The following is a 25,243-nucleotide window of genomic DNA, read 5'->3' on the forward strand; positions in this document are numbered from 1 at the left end:
GTCTTCAACAGGGGTACCAGGACCCAAGTTACGACAGGGGGGCTGCCAATTTATTTTTTACATTACCCACTTGAACCCTACTATCCCTATTTTGAGGAGAACTAGCAGATCTATAAGCTCACAACGCCTCGCAGTGCAAGGCTTTGTGAACTTGTAGATCGGCTATTTCCGGAAAAGAAGTTTGGTGTAGGGAAGAAAGAGCCAGCTGTCACCAGTGGTTGTGAAATGACTGCGGCACAGTTTAAGTTTGGCCTTTAAAATCGACTTTTCCAAATAATGCCTTTGAAGAGTGTAAAAAGTTTTACTGTAGCAAATTAGCCCCACAATAAATAGCTGGCATGCAGCGGCTACATTTCAACAAAACAAAACGTCTTTTGTGAAGGACAACGCTTACTGTAGAGTCCTGCTGTACCTGTAATGAGAAAATCAACAGTTATTTTTAATTCTTGCAGTCTTGAGATGTGACCTCAATTAGCATACACAACACATTTCTGTGTAACTAACTAACCACGCACCACCCCACGCCAGTCTTCATCCACCTCATCAGGTTCTGAATGAGATAAAGCAACTAAAAAGATAAAGCAACTAAAAAGCGATTCATTTACTTTCAACAAGGGTGTGTGCTGTGGCTTTAAGGTACTTTATGTGTAATCTTCCGTGATTGAACGAAACACATTGCGTTGCAAGTCATTAACTTTGAAGCAAAGCAACGGTGATGGATTTTTAAAGGATTTACAATGCTTCTTCTTGCATTTAAATGTGTTGGGCTTTAATTTGTCTCTTTTTCTATGTGAGGATTACACAGATTTACATCTTTTTTAGTGTTGCGAGATAAAATTATGATTATAAAAATGTCATTAACGGGGGAGGCGATTATTTTGCAGCTTGTAAGTGTCGCAAATTGAGTACCGAAGTACCTGACGTCACTCCCACCACCCCTGGGATCACAGCCTTATTGTTTGTATTGGAATTCCCATAGGCGTCATATAAGAACTGTGTTCCAGAAATAAACAAACCACCCCCGTGATTTTGTCAGATATGTGACCACTGTGTCGTTTATGATATTGAGTTGTTAAATTCAATCTTTATTTCAGATCCAGGGAGGTCCATATCACAATTATAAAACACAACACGATAACAGAACAGAAAGGGAAAGAAAATGCAAATACAGTAGCCTACATTGTTCAGTGTCTGACATACCGACTCGTGTGCCAATGGTTCCACAGTCTAGAGGAGAATCTGACAGGTCCGCTATGACAGCAATGATGTCATTTACTGAGTCAGATGCCCTACACATACAGGTTTGGCTAAAAAAAATATATCATTGTGTAAAAAAGCATTAGAAGCAGCAGATGCCATAGCATCCCAAATTTCACACTGGACTTAAAGCACCCAAATTTCACACTGGACTTAAAGCACCCAAATTTCACACTGGACTTAAAGCAACTCTGACTTCAGAAGGTCATAATTATAAGTGGTCTCATGTAATATTGTAATATTTTTAGATCGATTTTTGATTTATGTATGCCATTCAAAAATAAATACAAAGATGCATGTTTTTGTATTACGGAAGATTAATTACGGAAAATAATGAACTTTTCCACAATATTCAAATCTTTTGAGACAAACCTGTAATCCTGTAAGGTAACGTAGCACAGCAGAGCAGGTGGGCACCCCGAAACTAACACATTTTCATCTGGCTTTCAATAAGAGTAGGGCCAAAAGTGTGACGTGACGTGACGTGACGTGACGTGACGTGACGTGACGTGACGTGACGTGACAGACAGACAGACGGACAGATGGACAGCCGTTGGAGCTTTTCATAGTAACTTGCGACCTAATGGTCGCAATGAAAATGAAAATAGGCCTACATATTAAGACCTGAAAAAGACCTAACAAGGTCTTCTAAATCGTAATGTTTTTCAGAAACACTTCTCTATTTCTCTATTTCAGTGGTGCTCAAAACTTTGCATGTCAAGGACCCCTAAAATTATATGCATTTGGCCGCGGACCCCCATCTCAAAATCTCTTGTTCCAGGGACCCAGAGAAAGAGTTAGAAATGTTTGCTTTAAAAATATATATGTATTACAAGCTTCCAGCGCGGCACTCGGTGCCACGCTGTGATATAATCTAAAGTTCCACAGATGCGTTCCAGGTCTGAATCCAACACGCAAGTCTATGAAGCTATTTATGAAATCCATGAAAACGTTTAATCTGCAACACAATTGTATACAATATTACTGTATATGTAGTGGGGGTCGGGTCGCTGCCTCATCTCTCTCTCAGCTAAGGGGGTCCTTGGTCTGAAACACATTGAAGACTCCTGCTCTTAGTTATTACCGTACATGGATGTACAGTATAGGGGTAAACTGTCTACACGCAGTGGTGTACAGTAACTAGGTACATTTACTTAGTTTACTTATTTTACAATGTTGAATATTTTTACTTGAATATTTCCAATTTCTAATACTTTTACTTGTACTCCACTACATCTCAGAGGCAAATATTGTACTTTTACTCCACTACATTTATTTGAAAATTTTAGTTAGTTACTTTGTTTGTTATTTTGATTATTACAAAACATACATTAACCACCTCAGCTCTGTATACATTTTGGCCATTTGAAATTAGCCGAAAATAGACGATCAACAATGCGTCATATTGTGAGCCTGTAGATCTGCTATTTTCAAAAGATTTTTTTATACATTTGAAAACTTTAAATGGAACATTGTGCATATTGAGTACTTTTCCTCTTGGTAGGCCTACTCTAAGAAGGGTGACCTGACCATACATCCTCTTTTACACAGACATGTCCTCTTTTGGGGGCTGTCCGGCCTGTCCGGGGGGGTTTTATAAATTCCAACAAATGTCCAGGATTTTGCGCGTATCACAGTTAAAGCATGGGCATTTACAATGCACGTTCAAAGGTTCTGTTGGAAAGAACCACTGTTGTGAGAGGCAGGTTTCCACCCCAAACCCCTGAAGGTCTATTATTCATACTACCCTGCCTGCGCTGTGATCTCTTCCTCAGCTTGTCTCGTTCAGGTCAGAGCGTAGATGTAGATGTGTCCATCACAAATACAATTCTTTAGACCTGCTGCAAGCATCAACACTGCAAAGTTCAGGATAGCTGTGCAAGGTGAGAGCTCTTCTGCTACTTAAATTGACGGATATTTTTGTACAACCTTGCAAAGCAAAAGATACCTCTGTTTTTCTAAGATAGACCTAAGCCTAGAAGTTAGAGATATTTTATTTAGTTATAAATCCGCATGTTCATACAGGAGTCGAGAGGCATTATTTAACCATCCTGCAGTGTTCCAGGCAGGGGCATATAGTTCCGCCGATTTAAAACGAATCCAATACGGAACTAAAACCTCCTATGTTTGGCCGCTAGTTGCGCTGTTTTCCCCCCGCGAGGTACCAAAAATAATTTGTCTACATTGGACCCCATTCGTTTTCCCCTTTGATTTTCTAACCTTAATAAACATCGTCATAAATACTTTATGGTTCCTGTCGCTAGTGAAAAACTCCCTTTCAATAACCATGATATGCGTTTTGTGCAAAAATGGTCCCATGTATGTTAAAATTGATGATAAAGTTGCGGGGGGCGTGGCCAACTAAACTAATACTAGCCTGCTGTGTTCATCTTCGTGTGCTTTATTTCGGGAGGCTCAACACCACATTCTCCCATGTATCCCTGCGGTTCCACGTGACCGTTGGCAGCCAATAGCATTCCTTATGATTCCTGGGGTACCATTCAAACAATGATGGCGACACCCATACAAGGGATAAAAAAAAACGTCATTTTCGTTGCATAGAAACCAATGGCTTCGCTTCGTCCGTATTTTTTACAGTCTATGGTTCCAGGTCAATCTGACCGATTTCCAACTTACCTGAATCATAACCTTTGTGTTTTTCAACTGGGTGCCTTGAGACATCATGGCTGGATTTAGACTAGTGCTGCATAACATATCGTATCGTTATCGAGGTATGACCATGCGCACTATCAGTATAGCGAAAGGCAACGTTATCGCAATATATTGCCCTATATTGTGATATATTTTGATATATATTGCGATATATTTCACTCTTGCAACACTATATATTGCATATGAAACGTGTATGGTAATATTGTATATTTTCTAAGATATGTCTTCTCTTCATATATTACCGTGCTTTCTCCTGTACATTTCTTGTGTAGGCCTACTAGGCTTCCCCCCAAAGTGCTAGTCCGCTGTCCACTGAATGCTGCTCGACATTTCTTCTGTAGTGTAAAACTTGCTGAACTATTGTTTTATTTTCATTACACATCTTGCGCTCTCGTAAATCAAAATGCAATTCTCGTGCTCTGTAATGACGTAAGTGGCACTTGGGTTGCGCTGCAAGTCAGGTTTTGGACAGTTTGATATGTGACATGTGGCTTGTTAGATCAGGTTACTGCGTTCGACTGAGACACAACTTTAGAAATCAGATCTGAATCAGATCTGTAACCACCTCCTGATGTGGCTCAGGTCACATTTGAAAAAATCAGATTCCATGTGACCTGTCTGCATTCAGACTTATTTAAACAAATCAGATTCCACTCTGGATGTTTCAGGCTGGATTTGGCTTGCAGTGTAAATGGGGCCTATGATTCCCTTCCCACTAGGCATGTGAACATGTAACATTTTGAGTGGTTTATTTAAGCAATATTACACGAGAGGGTGTGCAGTATCGCGGTTATTTGGCCCGACAGTCTTGCTGCAGGAACGAGCCGTAGGCGAGTTCCGTAGGCAGGACTGACTGAAGGGACAAATAACCGCGATAATGCACACCCCCGAGTGTAATATTGCGATTATACAACTATTGCCCTTAAAAAAAAAACACGTCAACTTCATTTCATTGTAATTAAGATATACGATAGGAATTCGTACATTTTTTATGCCTCATTTAGCTACTATGTCCCTGAACTTCACATGAAAACCGCTAGCCTAGCCGCCTTGCTCTCTTTCATGACAAACGCATCTGATTTCTTTATTTGATGAGACCGTGCAGTAGTGCTCATTACCTGCACGGTTGGAGAGCCTGTTTTACATTGAGAGCCCGACTACCTGTTGTATAATCAACTTTGTCACACCTTTAGTGTTCCCTGGCCAAAATGGAATGGAAAAGACCATAAAGTTCATCCACCTGGAGATGTAACACACACGCACGCACGCACACAAGCACACACTAGGGCATTCACGAATAGCGATTTTTAGTATTCGAATTATTCGACCTCAAAGTATTCGAATATTCGACAGGACTGGCCAAACTGTCAAATATTAAGTAAGTAAGAGGCGAACATTGTGAAAATAGCCGATCTACATGCTCACAACGCCTCACATTGCGAGACGTTGTGACCATGTACACCTGGACCTGGTGAGACGTCACGTAGGAGGAGCCTGGCCAGGGGCCAACCCACAGAGACTAGTCCTTCCACAGAATCCACACACCAAATTGCTTTACCTCCCAGTCTCGGCAGAGTAGTTCTGGAGCAGCCCTGTCTTTCCCTAATAGGTCTGATGGGTAGCTACTGGGTTTCTTAGTTGTGCGATCACAGAAATGGATTCATTTAGCCCAGGGGTTCCCAAACTTTTTTGCATCGCGAGGCGTTGTGTGCTTGTAGATCGGCTGTTTTCACTAGTTTTGTGCGACAGTCTTGTATGATGAAGCAGGGCTTTGCTTTACCAAAAGACGTACACATTTGAAACTTGGAGATACAATGTTTCTGCCCAACAGTGACGATATTTTAGTGATTATTTTGTGAGGAAATCGTTGAGATAATAGCCATTTTGGTTAGAACTGACTGAAAATAACTTTGTATTTCAAGTTTAAAATGATACTAAATATTTGTTCAAGTGTCCAAATAAACTCCAAATATTATCAAATGATCTCGCGGCACCCCTGGACTGCCGTCACGGTACCCCAGGGTGCCCCGCCACCCACTTTGAAAACCCCTGATTTAGCCTACGGAATGTCTGTTTGTATGTTTTCTTGGTGCTGCGCTGAACATACGGAAGTTGCTCTAATACCTACACACAAACGAATGAACCTAACCTATGCAATAGCATTCTATAAGCAGCAGTAAACACTAGTTGTCAATTGCCTAGGCTACTTGTACTGCAACCATTTTTATTATATGAATGAATGAGTTCAACTTCTCACACAACAGACAGACGTGAACGGGCAGGAGGTGGATATCCTCGCGATCCAGGCATTTCAAGAAGAAAAGCCTGGGCTATCCCCGGGCCCGTAACTGTGGTTCACGTCATTTTAATTGTATATAAAATATATATAGCCGTTCAGATATCGTATTGTACATCAGTAAAATAAGATATCAGTAAAAATTCATGTGAACTGGTTTGTTTATGCTTATCCATTTTAATTATAAAATCGCTATGATTTTTCCACTGCGGATCACTTCCTCATTTACTCAAAGCGGACAGCAGCAGGAGTCATGTCCCCCTCTGTGTCCATTCCAGACGCCCGAGGACCCGGTGAGATTTGCCGGGGGCATAGAATGTCCGCGTTAGCTCAGAGTAGGAGGTGGAAGGCAGGCATGGATGCAGGCAGGCATGCAAGCGCGCAGGGGCGTCACAAGGGGTAGGAAAGTGGGACTGAGTTACCAGGGCCCAAGGTGGAGGGGCCCTAATAACTTTATCTATTGAAAAATAGCAGATATACAAGCTCACAGCGCGGCACCGAGTGCCGCGCTGCGAGCTTGTAGATCTGCTATTTTTGAAAAGTTGTGAAAATGTGTGAAAATCTTTGGATATATGTATTTTTTAAGCGAACATTTCTAACTAAAATTTTTGCTTCTGGGGGTCCCTGGAACTAAATATTTTGAGATCGGGGTCTGTGGCCAAATACATATCATCTTGGGGGTCCTTGACATAGGTTTCTTGCACACATTTTCACGATTTTTCAAAAATAGCAGATATGCAAGCTCGCAGCGCGGCACTCGGTGCCGCGCTGTGAGCTTGTATATCTGCTATTTTTCAATAGTAAAAGCACAGGGGCCCCACAGTGAATCCTTGTACCCGGGGCCCAGAATTTGGTGCGACACCCCTGCAAGCGCGCACACGCACGTACGCACGCACGCACGCACGCACACACAGTTAGAGACAGCGACGCGAGGCAGAGAGACCGAGAGAAAGAGAGAGAGAAATGGACACACAGTCACACACAGCTTGCTAGTTAGAGGTTAACTCTTACCGACTGTGCAAATATGTGCGATGGAGCAATGAGGGGTTTAACTTTTTAGCACGGTTTGGCAATGTGCAACCAGAGCATGGCATGCTGATGGCTTTAAGTGGACACAGCTGTATGTTTAATCATGGACATTGCCTCATAAAAAACAACGTTACGTTACACATCCGCGCACCTCTAATAACTTTTACTCGAGTACATTTTGAATTCTGGACTTCTACATTGTAGTATCGATCGAGTATTTGCTAAAGTATAAAATGTGAGTACTCTTCCACCACTGTCTACACGTGACTGCCTACACGTGACTGACACATGACAGTGACGGCAGGCAGTTTTGTCATGTACTTTGTGATCCTCTCGCTGAGGAAGATCAGTTATGACAGGGGGACAGGACAGGTGAAGTGACAGTTAACACACTGACACGATCTCATCTTGAACCTTCTTCAACCGCTGTTGACGGTCAGAAACCTCTTATCTCCATATTCTAATAGTTTTTTTCCCCCCGTGATTTAAAGACCCTGTAGGCCTATACAGGAAATGGCTTGTTTGGGCATTCCCTGCTGAGAGCCGTTTTTCTTGTAGGCACTAAAACCCTCATCTGATGACACATACAGGTGAGTTTCGGTGATGTCATCAGAATCACTGCTGGCAGAAGACTGGTGTAGTTTGTAACAACACCGGGAAGCAGCAGTGCTCTGATGCTATACCCGGCCTAGAGTGCAGCGCCATCTTTTGGGCAGTGTGCCATGCTACCGTGTAGAATAATTATTTCACTGCCTTTAGTGGAACACCCCTACAGCCCTTCAAAGAAAAAAAACTACATGTATTTTTCATGACTTTGAAACATTTTTAAATACTTAAAGACCGAAAATGCTGTATTTGTCATTTCCTGGTTTTTATTGTAGGCACTAAAAAGTTTCAGTGATGTCATCCGAATCGGCTGCAAATCACATGACAGAAGACGTTTTGATGCTATACCCTAGAGTACACTGCCATCTTGTGGGCAGTGTGCCTGGCTATGCCCTAGTGGGCATCGCCATCTTCTGGCTATAATAATTATTTCCCTGTCTTTAGAGGAACGCCCCCACAGCCCTTCAAAGAAATAAACTACATTTGTATTCTACTTCCTGTGTACAGGCAAGGAAGGTTAGGCAGGAACAGACAACACCCGGAAAATGGCACACCATGGGACGCCGCCATGACACTTTTGGGTGGTGGAAGTGACGAAGCGCTCATAGACGCTAATGTTATTTTGGGTGGCCACCGGACGTGGCCACCCGCCACCCATGGAGCCTAGATGACGTTGGTGACTGTTCTTGCTGAGACCTTCTTTGTGTACAGGGCCTTTAACCATTTTTTTTAATCAGTTCAATTTGACTGGATCGTTTATAACTAGTGCTGTCCAACGATTAAAAATTTTAATCGCGATTAATCGCATGATTTCTGTAGTTAATCGCGCGATTAATCGCATAATAAAAATATATTTTTTATTGGCTCAAACTTGCATAATATGTTGTATATTTGGTGCAGGATGCATCCAAATAAATGTATTTTTATAATTATACTATATGTATCCAATACATTATAAACTCAATTTTATTTATTTCATTATATTATAAATTATAACCCCTCTGCACTACATAATTTAAGGCAGTGGTGGTTTTCAACCAGTGGTCCTTGAGGGGGTTCCAGCTAAACAGTGGTGTAAAGTAACTAAGTACATTTACTTAAGTACAATTTTGAGGTATTTGTACTTTATTTGAGTATTTCCAATTTTCCAATACTTTTACTTCTACTCCACTACATCTCAGATCGAAATATTGCACTTTTACTCCACTACATTTATTTGAAAACTTTATTACTAGTTACTTTTCAGATATAAGTTATAATATTTTAAAACATACATGAACCACTTTAGCCATGTTGTATACTTAGGCTGTTTGAAAATAGCCGATCTACAAGCTCACAACATGTCGCATCGTGGCGCGTTGTGAGCTTGTAGATCTGCTATTTTCAACACTTTCATACTTTTACTCAAGTACATTTTGAATTCTGGGCTTTTATAATTGAAACAGAGTATCTCTACATTGTAGTATTGGTTTTACTTAAGTAAAATATGTGAGTACTTTTTCCACCACTGCAGCTAAATGATGGAGAGTTGGTAAACCAAATGGACCCTTATAGATCTTTAACTCTTATTTTTGGGGTCTGGGAGAATAAATGTAATCAAATGGTGGTCTGTGGCTCAAATGCTGACTAAATAACACACACACACACACACACACACACACACACACACACACACACACACACACACACACACACACACCATTTCGTTCCTACAGTGTTCAGCTGGGGGCTGCCGCCGGCGCTAACATACAGTAGCCTACTACAGACAGTCACAGTAGTCCTGGCTATCTGGAGGCTAACTGTTAGCGAACTTGCTAACAGCAGGGAAGGCACCTGTAGATGAGTAATTCCACTGTGTTTTTCATCATTCATTCAACCCAGCTTCCAGACACACACACACTCATGGTCTCACACAGTGAGCTTGAGCTCCGTTCCTGACTTTGAGCTGAGCTCTGCTCTGGGCTCACCACCATGCTCACCACACTAATGTTGACAACTCTGAGATGCGTAGCATGGAGGGAGCACTACGGAAGCCTCTTTTTGCGTTAAGCGTTAAAATAATTAACGCTGTTAATAGGTTGATGCGTTAATTAGTTAATAACGCGTTAACTTGGACAGCATTATTTATAACATACTGTATTATTGTGTGGTCTAACAAAATTTGAATACATAATACTGCTTACTGTATTTACCTACTTCCTAGGCCAACTTTCTGTGTACAGGGTCTTTAACGCCGTACTTGATCATACTACAGCAGTGGTTTTCAACCTTTTTCATTATCAAGATCCATTGTTTATTCAGCATTTGAGCCACGGACCACCGTTTGATTAGATTTTGCCAGACTCGCAAGAATTAGAGTATTTTGTTGTCGTTGGATAAGGTTTTGTCCACAATGCCATGCAGTATTGTTGTGGTACCATAGGGGAGATTGTCTACTATTTCTAATCGTGTATTCTTCTTGTAAATTAAGTAATGCAGCTGTTTAACATTTTCCTTCAAAGGTGTTACCAATGATACTAATGAAGGCTCTGTTCCATTCTTGTCAAACAGAGTCAGGGTGCTGATATTGCGCATGTTGTCTCACTGGAAACAATCTACTACAGCAGTCTCAAAGTGTCCCTGAGGGGATTCCAAATGGACCCTTATGGGTCTGTAACTCTGACAGTGTACAAATGGAACCAAATAGACCCGTACGGGACCATTTGGTTCCATTTGTACAATCAACGTTTGAGAACCACTACAGGAGACGCTGGGGGGGAGTGGCTGGGAAGGTACCTATAGCCGTTGATAGGGACAGAGAGGGGCCTTTTTGAAGCTCCTGCCAGAATGAACGGTGACCCACTGTATGTGCTACACTAAATGGAACAGAGCCGTAATCAGAATCATTGATAACACCTGTGAAGGAAGTAAGGAAGGGGCCCAAATTTTTCCCGATATGGCTGCTGTGCATAGAGCCTATTAAATGGGAATACTGAGGTGAGTCTGTGCAAACAGGGCAGGAATACACACAATGATTAGTAGTCCTTAAGGTGGTTGTAGGCTCTTCCATTAGATTCTCCTCCTGTCACGACCGCTCACAAATCGTGCTGCTGCTGTTTGCATTGTTCACCCAACATACTGTATATGGGGGTCATTAGTTGTGTTATCAAACTCTCCTTGGGTGATGGTAATATGTGGGAAGTATTATGTGTCTCTGATGTCTTACTCTTGGTACAGTGGGCGATTGGTTAGAGAGTGTACTGTAGCTCAGTTTCCAGTGGTGTAACTGTAAAGTATCCCAAGTACATACATATGTACTTGGGATACTTTACATATACATATCCCAAGTACTGTACTTAAGTACAAGTTTGAGATATTTTTTACTTTATTGAGTAAATCCAATTTTCAGTACTTTTACTTCTACTCCATTACATCTCAGAGGCAAATATTGCACTTTTAAACTTTAGTTACTTTTGATTATTATTACAAAACACATGTATACTTCAGCCCTATAGTAGCCTATACATTCCGGCCTTTTGAAAATATCCGATCTACAAGCTCGGATAAAAAAACACCCAGTGTGAAGTGAGTGGTGCCTTTTATGTGATTGGTGTACATACATGCCTAAATGTCCCACGAAGCTTGGCCAATGCCAAGCTTTGCGGGACACACGGACGGACATATGGACATACTGTACACACAAAGCCAGATGTAGGAACGGTTAGCACCGCTCAAACGTGTGAGTACTTCTTCCACCACTGGAAGAACTGGTGACTACGTGTGTTGCGTTCTGTCGGTGTTGTTTTGTGTTTGTTGCCAGACCCATGAAATGGGTAGGCCTACATAAGCAAATGTCGGTCTGTCTGTCCGGGTTTTCTATATAAAGGGTATATATGATGATGACATGATGATGACATGCCTACAAAAGGCATGATGTCATAAATGATGATGACAGACAGGGGGTCTGGCACAACCAGGTTGACCTGGTCTAGTTTTTGTGAAAAAATTGATTTGAATGCAAAAATGTAGTATGCCAAAGCTAATTCCAATGTGTATTACACAATGGTTAATAAAGTAATCTGAATCTGAATCTGAAAAGTGTTATAGGAAGGAGGGATGCCGATGGTGCATATACCTATTAGGAAGTGTATAGCTCAGTTTCTACCTCATGTTGTGTGCTCCTCTCTCTCTCTCTGCAGGCATCATCAGGACGGCTCTCCCCAACATGGACAGAGAGACCAGAGACCAGTACATTCTGGTGATCCAGGCCAAAGACATGGTCGGCCAGATGGGCGGTCTGTCCGGCACCACCTCCGTCACCGTCACCCTCACCGACGTCAACGACAACCCGCCGCGCTTCACCCACAGTACGGTTGTTTCAATACTCCCTGTAATGCATTGAAGTCGTATATATAGGCTCCGCATTCCATATACGGACCGTAGCAATGTACACCAGAGAGACCCCTATCACCATTGAGCTTTTCAGTGCGAGATAACAGGAAAATGATGATAAGAAATCACACCTAGCGGGGCTATTCATGAGTTAATTTTATCAAGCGTCCCGCTAACCAACCACAGCGCGTCCTGTGAAGCTTGGCCAATGGGACCCTGGGCGTACAACAAAATTTGAGGGGACCGGACAAAGCCAGATGTTGGAACTTCCAGGAGCAAAAAAAGAAGAAAAAAAAAGTCCACATTCTCTTTTGTGTCAACTTAATTAATGCAGATATTTAACACTAATTTAATTCTTGAGAGCGTACAATATAACCAAATGGACCCATACAGGTACATTCGGTTTCATTTTATACTCTCAAGAGTTAAAGATCTATAAAGGTCCATTTGGTTACCAACTCTCCCTCACTGCTAAAGCGCTAAAGCGTCCGACATCTCAACACCACACTACGTGGGGGGAGAGAGTCTGACATTCCGGGCAGACAATCCATTTCGGCGGGGGGGGGGCTAAAGCCTATTGACGTCACACACACACACACACACACATACACACACACACACGCGCGACGGCGACGTGGCGTGACATTGCAAAAATACGTTATTTCTCATAACATATTATATGTCTGCATGTTTACGTTAGTGCAAAATGGTATTAAAACGTGAAGAAACGGCACTATTTCATAGTTTATTAAAATAATACGAGTCAAGTCTGACTCCGCCATGACAGTTTTCACGGACCAATCAGAGTCCACTAGACTCTCACGTGGGCAGAGGACACCAATCAGAGTCCACGAGTGAGTCTTACGTGAGCTCAAGAGCTCTGTTTGGAGGGGGCTGTGACCGGAGCAGCCACACACGTGCCCCAAGCATACAACCCTGATTGGCCCATTCAATGCGCCCGCTCTTCGGGCGCCTTCGAAATAGATTAAAATGTGTGCAGCTTCAGTCCACACTACAAACCACCCACCAGCAGGGGGGGGTGATGTGCGGACTGAAGTGTCAGGCTACCTGGAACTCCCTCAAGGACCACTGGTGGTCCCTGGACCACTGGTTGAGAACCACTGTTCTAAAGAACCCCTTGGTACACTATGTATTTAGATTGCACCTTCACACTCTAGTACGCAGGTGCAGTACTGCAATGATGTCAATCTGAAAGCAATGAGAACATCTTTAACCACGTATGAACCGGAGTCCCTCAAGGCTCTATACTAGTGTCTTTATTCTGTTTTCTCTTCTTGTGGGGAAAGCTTTTGGAGAAAATAGCCGATCGAGTTGCTGACATTTTTTTTTTTTTTTACCGTTGAGCTAATAGAGCCTGCCTGCTTGCTCAGGGGATAAATTGAATCTTGACCAACAGGTCAAAATTCGTGTCAGATCCTGTGTCTAGGTGAGACATGACCGACATGACACGATCTAAATGTCTCAATTGAAGAGCAGGGAGACAAAATGTACATCCACCATACAGATTGTATAAGTGTATTTATTAACATACTCTACCATACAGATTGTGTAAGTTATAGTATATTGTACCTGAAAGACACCTTAAGGGCGAATGGGCACCTGGGTGACAGCAGACTGCTGGGCGAGCGCTGGTGCTTTGGCATGGGCTATGTCCATATATGAGTATTACCAGATATGGGCTTAATATTGATGACGTCAGGGATCTCCATATATGGGTATAAAGGGGATTGTACATTTATTTACATTTTTGGGTCAGGTAGGACGTAAAATGTAAGCTAATTAGTAAGGCCAGACGGGGCTTCGGGCCGGCCCAGTCAGGGCCAGGCCTTCATTTTCGGGCCCGTTGAGAACATCATTGTGGTCAAGTCATCATTGTGATGTCAGAACAGGTCAGCTATATCCTTCTGCTGAGCTGGTCAAGTCATCATTGTGATGTCAGAACAGGTCAGCTACATCCTTCTGCTGAGCTGGTCAAGTCATCATTGTGATGTCAGAACAGGTCAGCTATATCCTTCTGCTGAGCTGGTCAAGTCATCATTGTGATGTCTGAACAGGTCAGTGCAAATGAATTATGTCTTGGCCATTCATTTGCCAAACATCATTGTGATGTCAGAAGAGCATGAGTTGTGACAGACAGACAGACAGACGGACAGACAGACATGAGCTGGAGGTTTTCATACAGATTGGACACATTTTCGTTGTATTCAAATAAAAGAAACGGTCAAATCTAACCTCGCGATCATCCAATGTCCCCGGTAACACGCCTTGCATGTGTATTGTGGGCACATGTTTGGAGCTCATTTTCAGGAGAAATCGATGTGATTTTGGCCGAAGGTTTTCCCGGGCGGCGGGTGAACCACCCGACCGCTCTCCTTCTCATCTCATGAGTCGGGGGTCTTCTTGCTAACGCCGTGGATTCCAGGATTAATCAGACCCCCAGCTTTTCTCCTCTTGTCGTCAGCCCATTTCACGGGGTGCTGCTAATGGCTTCCAGACCCAGGGCATTAGGATTCAAAGGGCCCGTTGCTGCTTCTTCTTCTCATGATAATCTGTGCAACTCTGCTCCCCGGCAATCGGTTCACTTGTGATAGCTTCTTAAGAGACGACGACTGGCTTAGATTGGCTGCTGCACTGCACGCGACAGACGCGCGCGCGCACACGTGTGTGTGTGTGTGTGTGTGTGTGTGTGTGTGTGTGTGTGTGTGTGTGTGTGTGTGTGTGTGTGTGTGTGTGTGTGTGTGTGTGTGTGTGTGTGTGTGTGTATGTGTGTGTGTGTGTACATGGATGGACTGCCGTAAAGTCGAGTCAATTTGCTGCGCGGCCCCCGTCGTCAAGGTGGGAGTGAGGCAGTGGTGTAAAGTAACTATAAGTACATTTACTTAAGTACTGTACTGTACAGTTTTGGGTGTATTTGTACTTTACTTGGGTATTTCCAGTTTTCAGTACTTTTACTTCTACTTCACTACAGCTCGGATCCGAATATTGTACTTTTACTCCACTACAATTATTTGAAAACTTTAGTTACTAGTTACTTTGCAGATATAAATTATTATATTATAAAACATACATTAATGCACTTTAGCCTATTCTATATACCGTGGCTATTTGAAAATAGCATATCTACAAGCTTACAACGCGTCACATTGCGACGCGTTGTGAGCTTCTAGATCGGCAATCTTCAAACATTTTGTACATATACTTTTGGTACTTAAGTACATCTTGATGCCAATACTTTCGTACTTTTACTCGAGCACATTTTGAATTCTGGACTTTTACTTGTAACAGAGTATTTCTACATTTCAGTATTGATACTTTTACTTAAGTAAAACATGTGAGTACTTTTTTCCAGCACTGGGGGAAGAGAAGATGGTCTGGGAGGGGAGGAGGTGCGGTTCAAGTTCGACACAACAAGTCATCACATGCCATTTTAACCCAGTGCCATCACGCTGCGATGAAAGAAAGAGGCTTTTTTTAGGGGGGGAGGAGGGAGTTGGGTCTTTGCCCCCCTCCCCCTTGTAGAGGTAACGGGGTCAGAATCGATAGACCATTTCAGAGTTGATGGAGTCCAGAAGAGGTGAAAAGAAGCTGCTCTCTGGTCCTCGGATGAAAGGATGGGGGGAAAAGAAAACCAAGGTTTTAGACGCATGAGGAAGCATGACGGGAGGGGGTTTAGGATGAGAGGGGAGAGGTTGCACAGGGGAGAGAGAGAGAGAGAGAGAGAGAGGTGGTAGGGGGTGTAGGGACTATGGAGTGCGAAGGGCAGTGTTGCCATGTTTGCGTGTTGCTCTGGGCTTTGTTTTTGTAAATACTGGCAGTTGCGGGTTGCGGTTTTTTGGAGGGCTTCTTTCTAAAGTGTAGTTGCTTATTTTGGGCTTGTTACCGGATTTGAATTGTTAAAGGAGTAGTTTACCCAAAGAATCACTTATTATCTGTATCAATTACACACACCTCATGAAGCCTTGAGGTTTTGTAGTTTTATATGACATCCCTAAGCCGATGATTTTATGGCCGGCGGAGTCTCAGGTAGGAGACTGAATGGAGACTGGAGAAAAACTAAAATATCCATGAATTTAATGTCCCATGGGGTGAGTAATCGATAGGAAAAGTCGTTTTGGGGGTGAATTATCCCTTTAAAATGATTTGAAAGATTCAAAATGTTTGATAACCTTTTTTTTTTTTTTTTTTTGGAGCGGTGAAAGCGCTCCCAATAGACAGGTATGTCCGTGGGTATGTCCCTGGCTGGGTGGCTGGGTGGCTGGGTGGCTGGCTGGCTGGCTGGCCGTGTCCGTAGCCTGGCAATACCTTGAGTGGCCACACACAACACACTAGTTAAAGGAGGGGCGCTGTTTTGTGCAGGCCAGGCACACTCACCACTCACTCACAGGCACAGTTTACAGTTTAGGCATTTAGCAACACACACAGGGTATAGCTGCTCAGATTCACCGCTCCACTTCGAACCGAGGTTTGATTTTTTGAAAATAGCAGATCTACAAGCTCACAATGGGACATGTTGTGAGCTTGTAGATCTGCTATTTTCAAACAGCCGATGCATGATCAGGTTTATAACGTGCTCACATGGCCCATATATTACCTGTAGTCGCTTGTTTTGGGTCTTGTTCTCATAGATAGACCCACGGTTGCTTGTTTCTCTCCCAAAACCTGGCAAACACTGTGACTGGGGTGGGGGGGGAGTGGGTTTCACGGGGGAGAGAGAGAGGTAGCATAGAGGGGCTTTAGGGAGCGTGAGGGGGAGGAGGGAGAAGGCGGGAGGGAGCGGGCAGTGGGTGGGAGGTTGGTGAAAGCAATTTTTTGGTCTTTTAAAGAGCTCGCTATTCCACGGCAAATTAAAAAGCCATTACAAAGATTACACGGCAGCAAACAATGTCACAGGGAGATTAGCATTTAGACGGTGGCTGAGGGGATCGAGGCATAGGCGGGCTGAGGGAACATGGACCGAGGTCTGGTAATGAGCTCTGGCTATGGGTGATCGGGGGAGATTATGATTATGAATATGATTCCTCCATTCTTTATTCTTCTTATAGGAGAAGTGCTTTAAATCCAATGTCTCAGACAAAAGCTCTGGGAAAACAACGAGGAGATAGTTCTGCGTAATAGAATCTCTCAGCGGTCGTTTTTTGGTCCCACGAACCCGCTCCGCAGGGCTCTGACTGTGGATTATTATTCACTTTGCGGGCAAAGACGGTACCTTCTAATGCCTCTGCAAGGGCTTCGTAATACCGATACGGTAAAAATTCAGGAAATTAGGGACACGGTGCCGGTGGCGCTGTCGGTATAGCGCTGTCGCCTTTCACCTAGAAGGTCCTGGGTTCGATTCCCGCTGGGTGATGCTGTAGATAGATAGATAGATAGATAGATACCTTTATTATCCCAAGGGGGAAATTTAGTAAAGGGGGAAATTTAGTGTGGGCGCTGGGGGTTCTCTCCTCCACGTCATCAGCACCCACACCTTAGGTGTGGGTGCCTCCCCCTGGCCAGCCGGGGCACCTGATGGAGGGGAAAGGAACTGGTTGGAATAACGTGTTCCTTCCACGCGCTACGTCCAACCCGGGCAAGCTCCCCCCTGTCAGGTGAAAAGCAGCGGCCTGCTCAGTGCTCACTCCTCATGCACTGAAGGAAGCATGAGCTCAGTTCGGGGCCCTCCCCAGGTTGGCAGAAGGAGAGCTTAAATTGATTGATTTATTGATTGATTGAATATTTTATCAGACAGAAAGCCAAAACAGCACAAGTACAGTCAAAAACACACTGTCCTTGCGGTCTTGTTTCCATTGGGGTCATTGGTATTCAATTCATCAACATATAAAGTAGCATCATAGGCGGATTATGAGAAAATAGACCCTGGGCACCGTAATGCAAAAGGTGGGGTGCAAATGGTGGTCCTTGGCTCAAATGCCCAAAAGAAGTAATGGACCTTGATGTGGAAAGTTGAAAGCCACTGTGCTGTATGAATAAAATGGCCTTGCTTTGCTTTTTACCAGAGAACTACCAGTACACGGTGCCGGAGACGCTGCCGGTGCAGTCCGTGGTGGCCCGGATCAAGGCGGCGGACGCCGATATAGGGTCCAATGCGGAGATGGACTACCGTATCTCAGACGCAGAGGGGAGCAGCCTGTTCAACATCACCACGGAAGAGGAGACGCAGGAGGGCGTCATTATTCTGCTGAAGGTATGCTTTAATGGAACATTCATTACAGGGGTCTTCAACAGGGGGTCCGGGACCCCTAGGGGGTCCCCATAGTTACTTCAGGGGGTCCTCCAAATCTTTGAGTGATAGAAACTTTTTTTCCCCCTCCTTTTCTATATTAACACAGCGAGTGCCCACGCGTCAATCTCTTTGATGTCGCGGGAGGCCCACGACGCATTGACGTGTTTACTGTATTTACAGTATTAACTTTAAATCTCACCGTTAGGTTGGGGCTGCGCCTGGATGTAGCCCATTAGCCGCTAGTCGCTTCGAGTCGACGCTGAGAGCATCGCGCGGCCGTTTTTCTCCATATACTCCAATGCATTTCCCCATCTTTAACGCCCTTTATCTCTGATGTTTTTTTTATGGCTAAAACTGTGGCGGGGTGCGGCAAAATGTCCAAATTTTGATCGGCAATGAACAGCTATGATCAACACTGGTCCATACAGAAAGTTACACAATAACATCCTGTCTGCGCTCATGTGACCAAGTGACGTCATGACGCATGCATTGACGCAGCAGGGCCGGATTCAATACAACAAAGGGCCTGGGCAGCTAGAGGAGATAAATGGGGCTCAATCCAGGGGCACCCAATGTGTTAACCACTTGAACCCTAGCGTCCATATTCTGAGAACTTTAGCCAAAAATAGCAGATCTACAAGCTTACAACGTGTTGTGAGCTTGTAGATCGGCTATTTTTGGCAAAGAGCTTTGGTGTAGAGTGGAAAAAGAGCAGACTAAGTACAGAGTAAAAGGTCAAGTTTATTAACTCATTCTGTGCCTATCCCGAACATGTTCGGCTTTATTTCAATCCAATACAATTTTTTTTTTATTAATTGACTTACCCTGAGCTGCTTGTAGAGTCGTGGGTGGTCCTGGCTCGTCCTACGCTAGCCAGCTAGCCATTTTACATGGTCCGACGATATATTCCATTAAAAATGGTTTAAAATACATTTTTGAGCCCCCCAATGTTCACCAAATGTTCAGCGCCACTTCCGGAACGACGTCCAGTGTGCCTATCCCGAACATGTTCGGCTTTTTTAATGAAATGAATAAAATGTTCCGAGGCCTTCTGAAGCCTGAGCCTAAATTTAAAATCCAGTGTTCCAAATCCGGGGGCCGCCATGCCGGCCGTTAGCCGCGAACGGCGCCGCGAATCGCCGCCGAATCCAATGAAAAACCACATCTTTGGAGGCCCATATCTCTGGATTGTGTTTTTAGGGATGTGGCGCGAGGTTTATTTACAGCGAAATCGCCTAAAAATGATCTTTTAAATGACAAAATGCTAATAGCTATTCTGTAGCCATTTTCATCCGGGACCTTTCCATGACGTGCACGAACGTGAGCACGCGCGTCACTGCAACGTGAGTCCCCGGATGCTAATGCGCTCGCCTATGGGACAAACCCTGGCATTCTTTGGTGCCCTCTAGGGGCTGGCACTGGAATCGTTAAGTATTAACGGTTCAAGTGGTTAAATATCTGAAAACACAAATTGATATGAATCCAAAATACACTGATGATTGTGCCGTCAAATAATAAAACTACTGTATTTGGAATCTATGATAAGGTAGTGGGGGTCCCTGCTTCATCTCTCTCTCAACTAAGGGGTCCCTGGCCTGAAAACGTTGAAGACCCCTGCATTAGACTATAGTCCTGGGGAAACTTTATTTATTCTTCTTCTTCTAGATAAACTTTTTTTTGTGAATGGGTTTTTACCTTGATAGGGAATCAATGGCAATGGGAGTCAACGGGGAATCAATGGGATAGGGAATCAATAGGGAATCAAGGGTATTGGGCAACACACTATAGTCCTGGGGAAACTTTATGTATTCTTCTTCTTCTAGATATACTTTTTTATGTGAATAGGTTTTTACCTTGATAGGGAATCAATAGGGAATCAATGGGATAGGGAATCAATAGGGAATCAAGGGTATTGGGGTATTCGAATGGGGTATTGGTCGAGCTTCACATGACAGTTAGTTTTTTGCAGAATCGTCGGCAACCACACTTGCAATATCCAGTTGCATATCTTTCTAGTTCAATGCAGGATTAATTAATCGACTGATTGGGCTGCAAGAAAGGCTTCCAGGGGCATTGCAAATGCAAAAAAGACTCCTTGAAGTACACTGCATTGTGCCAATGTGAAGGAGGCTGCGAAGGAGACAGTGAAGAATAGATTCATCGTCATCAACAACGACGACAACAATCAATCAATCAGTCAAACAAAAAACATGTTCATGAAAAAAACACTCATGAAATCAATAGCCTACTATCAAAAAATATGTACTTAAGAAATCTATCAGACGCAAACCCCTGCCACTGCAGCCCGCTAAAAAGGCTGTAAGCGACCGGGAGAGACGGGGCCGGCACCCAGGGTGTCCCTGGGGGCCCAGCCACCCCCGGGGCCCCCAGCGGACCCCCACGGACCCCAACTTACAGGCCTATTTGTTTATACATGTGACCTGATGGTCACTTATCTCCCAATTAGGGAGTCTTACTGCATGGTTTTAGGGCCAAATGTGTAGGAGCAGTGTCCAAAAATGTGTTTTGCAAGAATGGGCCTCATGGTGGCGCTAGAAGAGGGACAGAAATGAGAAATGAGGGATGGGGGTTGTGGTTTGGCAGCCAAGGAGTGTGTGTGCAAAGTTTGGCATGGATAGGGATAACGGTGACGGAAGGGGAAAAGTGTGACGTGACGTGACGTGACTGACGTGACGTGACGTGACGTGACGTGACGTGACGTGACGTGACGTGACGTGACGTGACAGACGGACGGACGGACGGACTGACATCTGGAGGTTTTGATAGTAACTGCGGCCTGACGGTCACAATTAATTCTAATTCAAAACAGACATAAATGGCCTCTCAGAATGTTTTACTTTTTGAAATTTTTAAAGAAAGCAATAAAAACACGGCATAATTCATTTGTCCCAGTAGGCCTACTTTGTCTAGCTTACATGTTCAAATAGTTTGTGGCTGTCGGAATTGCTTTGAAGTAGTTAGTTCAGCTATACTTTTTTCACTTGGGCAGGGTAGGGTAGCTTGAGAATATTTGCATTGCTACATTTTCAGTGACACATCAACAGGGAGCACAACATGAGTCATGCCATCTCCCTCCTTTTGTATTCTATTATACCAAAAAAAGAATTCTCCATCTCATCCATTAGTTTTTACACCGTAATGTTTCACCCAAATGCCCAATAACTCAATGTGATGATGGCTCATTTGTGTATAAGAAATGGAACGCACATGGTGGTTTTATTGTGTCTTAGGATGAGAAACAGACATTTCAGCTATCCAGCCTTCTTCAGTGTATTCCCAACTAATGGTTCATGAAACACAAAAGAGCCTGTGCCCGTCATCAGCCAGGCTCTCAAATACAAACCAAAAGCCTTTAATTCATACAAACATAGAAGCACTTCAGAACCATGTCATATTTTCTCTAATAAGGTCTGGCACAGACATTATCCTCTCAAACATCAAAATGTATGAAGCAGTCAGTATGGTCTTCTTGCAATGGCTCCATATCTGAAAATGTTCAGGGCCCCAGACTGTACAAGCATACCAAGTTAAGGTTAAGGTTAAGTTAAGGACCTTACATGTTTCAAAAAGTTGTAGCCTAAAAACACTCATCATAATTTTGTTCTGTCTGTCTTCTGAAGGTTTTCCAGCTGCAATGAATGAGCCCTGTTTTGCAGTGAGCAGGTTTTCAGTCAGGGTCAATTGTTTTGAGACACTTTGGCCACAATGTGCCTTACTTTCTTATTATCTTTTTTTATTATCTTCATGGTGCATTGATTGCATATTTAACAATGTACGCACCATGCGCCCATTCAACAGCAGATTTTACAGTGTACCACCCACCACCCATTCAGCAGCGCGTGATTATGGATCCCACTGGGAAAGATGGATAACCACGCCCCGGACTCATTTTTGAAGCTTGGGATTGGCTGAACCGGACGTAGGGAGCGCTCCGTTGTAGTCACTTGGACCGCGCGAGGTGCACCAAAACCCAATTATCATTGCGTTTATCGTGCGCTTGATAAATAGAACGATTGCATTCACCACGGCTTCGTAACTCGCGCGGCGCTCGCGGGCACTCGAAGAGCAGGACCAAGGTCTGCTGGCCTTTGCGCCGCTTGCAATGTCGTGGACAATAACTGTGACGTGAGTAGCTAACCTGCCGACGCTGACGAAAACGAGCGCTCTATGCCGTTTCCATCCATCTTTCCCAGTGGGATCCATAATCAGGCTTCAGCAGCAGATTTAAACGTGTACCCACCACCCATTCAACAGCAGATTTAATAGTGTACCCACCACCCATTCAACAGCAGATTTAACAGTGTACCCACCGCAACAGTAGATTTAACAGTGTACCCACCACCCATTTAACAGTAGATTTAACAGTGTACCCACCGCTCATTCAACAGTAGATTTAATAGTGTACCCACCACCCATTCAACAGCAGATTTAACAGTGTACCCACCACCCATTCAACAGTAGATTTAACAGTGTACCCACCACCCATTCATCAGCAGATTTAACTGTGTACCCACCGCCCATTCAACAGCAGATTTAACAGTGTACCCACCGCAACAGTAGATTTAACAGTGTACCCACCACCCATTTAACAGTAGATTTAACAGTGTACCCACCGCTCATTCAACAGTAGATTTAATAGTGTACCCACCACCCATTCAACAGCAGATTTAACAGTGTACCCACCACCCATTCAACAGTAGATTTAACAGTGTACCCACCACCCATTCAACAGCAGATTTAACTGTGTACCCACCGCCCATTCAACAGCAGATTTAACAGTGTACCCACCGCCCATTCAACAGTAGATTTAACAGTGTACCCACTGCCCATTCAACAGTAGATTTAACAGTGTACCCACCGTGTACCCACCGCCCATTCAACAGCAGATTTAACAGTGTACCCACCGCCCATTCAACAGTAGATTTAACAGTGTACCCACCGCCCATTCAACAGTAGATTTAACAGTGTACCCACCGTGTACCCACCACCCATTCAACAGTAGATTTAACAGTGTACCCACCGCCCATTCAACAGTAGATTTAACAGTGTAGCCACCACCCATTCAACAGTAGATTTAACAGTGTAGCCACCGCCCATTCAACAGTAGATTTAATAGTGTAGCCACCACCCATTCAACAGTAGATTTAACAGTGTAGCCACCGCCCATTCAACAGTAGATTTAATAGTGTAGCCACCACCCATTCAACAGTAGATTTAACCAGGGGCGCTGGAAGTGGGGTGCTGAGGGAGCTACAGCTCCCCTGGTGGTGGAGAAAAATACATTTTTCGATTGAGAAAAATATATATATTTTTTTATATAGGCCTATATATATACACACACAGAGCTATATTAAAACAATAATGTATTTGACTTTGGGGAATAAAATATGATGAAAAAAGGTGTTTGATTATCACATGGTCACCATGCCACCTCCGGTCAGAAGGGAAGTCGAATTAAAATGTTGTTTTAAAATAAATACCGCTTTGATGGCACACCAAAGTCTATTTATTTGAGAACTAGAAACTGTCTGTAGGCTCATTGTTGCAAACTAACACCGTTGTATAAGGGGAATAAAAAAACAGTAGAAAACTGTTACAAAAATAATACCCGATTTTGTAGTGTGTGCGTGAGTGGCTGTGTTTGTGTGCGCGTGCGTGCTATGTGTTGCACTGTGTGCTAAAATAACTAGTAACTATACAGCTCCTTGTTACACCGTTGTGCGGGGAATAAGCACCTGAAACCGTAATAAAAATAACCCAAAACCAGATAAAAAACTTGAATTTTGCATGAAGCTCAGCTCCCCTTGGGATTTGGGAGTTCCAGCGCACCTGGATTTAACAGTGTAGCCACCGCCCATTCAACAGTAGATTTAATAGTGTAGCCACCGCCCATTCAACAGCAAATTTAACAGTGTAGCCACCACCCATTCAACAGTAGATTTAACAGTGTAGCCACCGCCCATTCAACAGTAGATTTAATAGTGTACCCACCGCCCATTCAACAGTAGATTTAATAGTGTACCCACCGCCCATTCAACAGTAGATTTAACAGTGTACCCACCGCCCATTCAACAGTAGATTTAATAGTGTACCTGCACCGCCCATTCAACAGTAGATTTAATAGTGTACCCACCACCCATTCAACAGCATTTTTGGCAACAGAGGCTTTCCAACACTCACTGCTGCCGACGTCTGTGCGCCTGCGGTGGAGAGCTATCCCAGCCAGCAATTCTTGCAATGGCTCCATATCTGAAAATGTTCAGGGCCCCAGACTGTACAAGCATACCAAGTTAAGGTTAAGGTTAAGTTAAGGACCTTACATGTTTCAAAAAGTTGTAGCCTAAAAACACTCATCATAATTTTGTTCTGTCTGTCTTCTGAAGGTTTTCCAGCTGCAATGAATGAGCCCTGTTTTGCAGTGAGCAGGTTTTCAGTCAGGGTCAATTGTTTTGAGACACTTTGGCCACAATGTGCCTTACTTTCTTATTATCTTTTTTTATTATCTTCATGGTGCATTGATTGCATATTTAACAATGTACGCACCATGCGCCCATTCAACAGCAGATTTTACAGTGTACCACCCACCACCCATTCAGCAGCGCGTGATTATGGATCCCACTGGGAAAGATGGATAACCACGCCCAGGACTCATTTTTGAAGCTTGGGATTGGCTGAACCGGACGTAGGGAGCGCTCCGTTGTAGTCACTTGGACCGCGCAAGGTGCACCAAAACCCAATTATCATTG

At 43.7% G+C, this 25,243-nt stretch overlaps 1 protein-coding gene across 3 annotated transcripts in view; it reads left to right on the forward strand.

The window, feature by feature from the left end:
* The window catches only part of cdh7a (cadherin 7a), a gene marked incomplete at both ends in the record, with an annotated part of 322,682 nt that overhangs the window by 196,293 nt on the left and 101,146 nt on the right, over positions 1–25,243 (forward strand). For all 3 annotated transcript variants that reach the window (XM_080752329.1, XM_080752330.1, XM_080752331.1), the window contains 2 exons: positions 12,040–12,207; positions 18,250–18,437. In XM_080752329.1, coding sequence (XP_080608455.1) covers positions 12,040–12,207; positions 18,250–18,437 — 356 coding nt within the window. The remainder of the gene's footprint in view (positions 1–12,039; positions 12,208–18,249; positions 18,438–25,243) is intronic.

Source organism: Nannobrachium achirus, assembly GCF_963921795.1.
Source record: "Nannobrachium achirus genome assembly, chromosome: 21".
In the NCBI taxonomy this organism is placed as follows: domain Eukaryota; kingdom Metazoa; phylum Chordata; class Actinopteri; order Myctophiformes; family Myctophidae; genus Nannobrachium; species Nannobrachium achirus.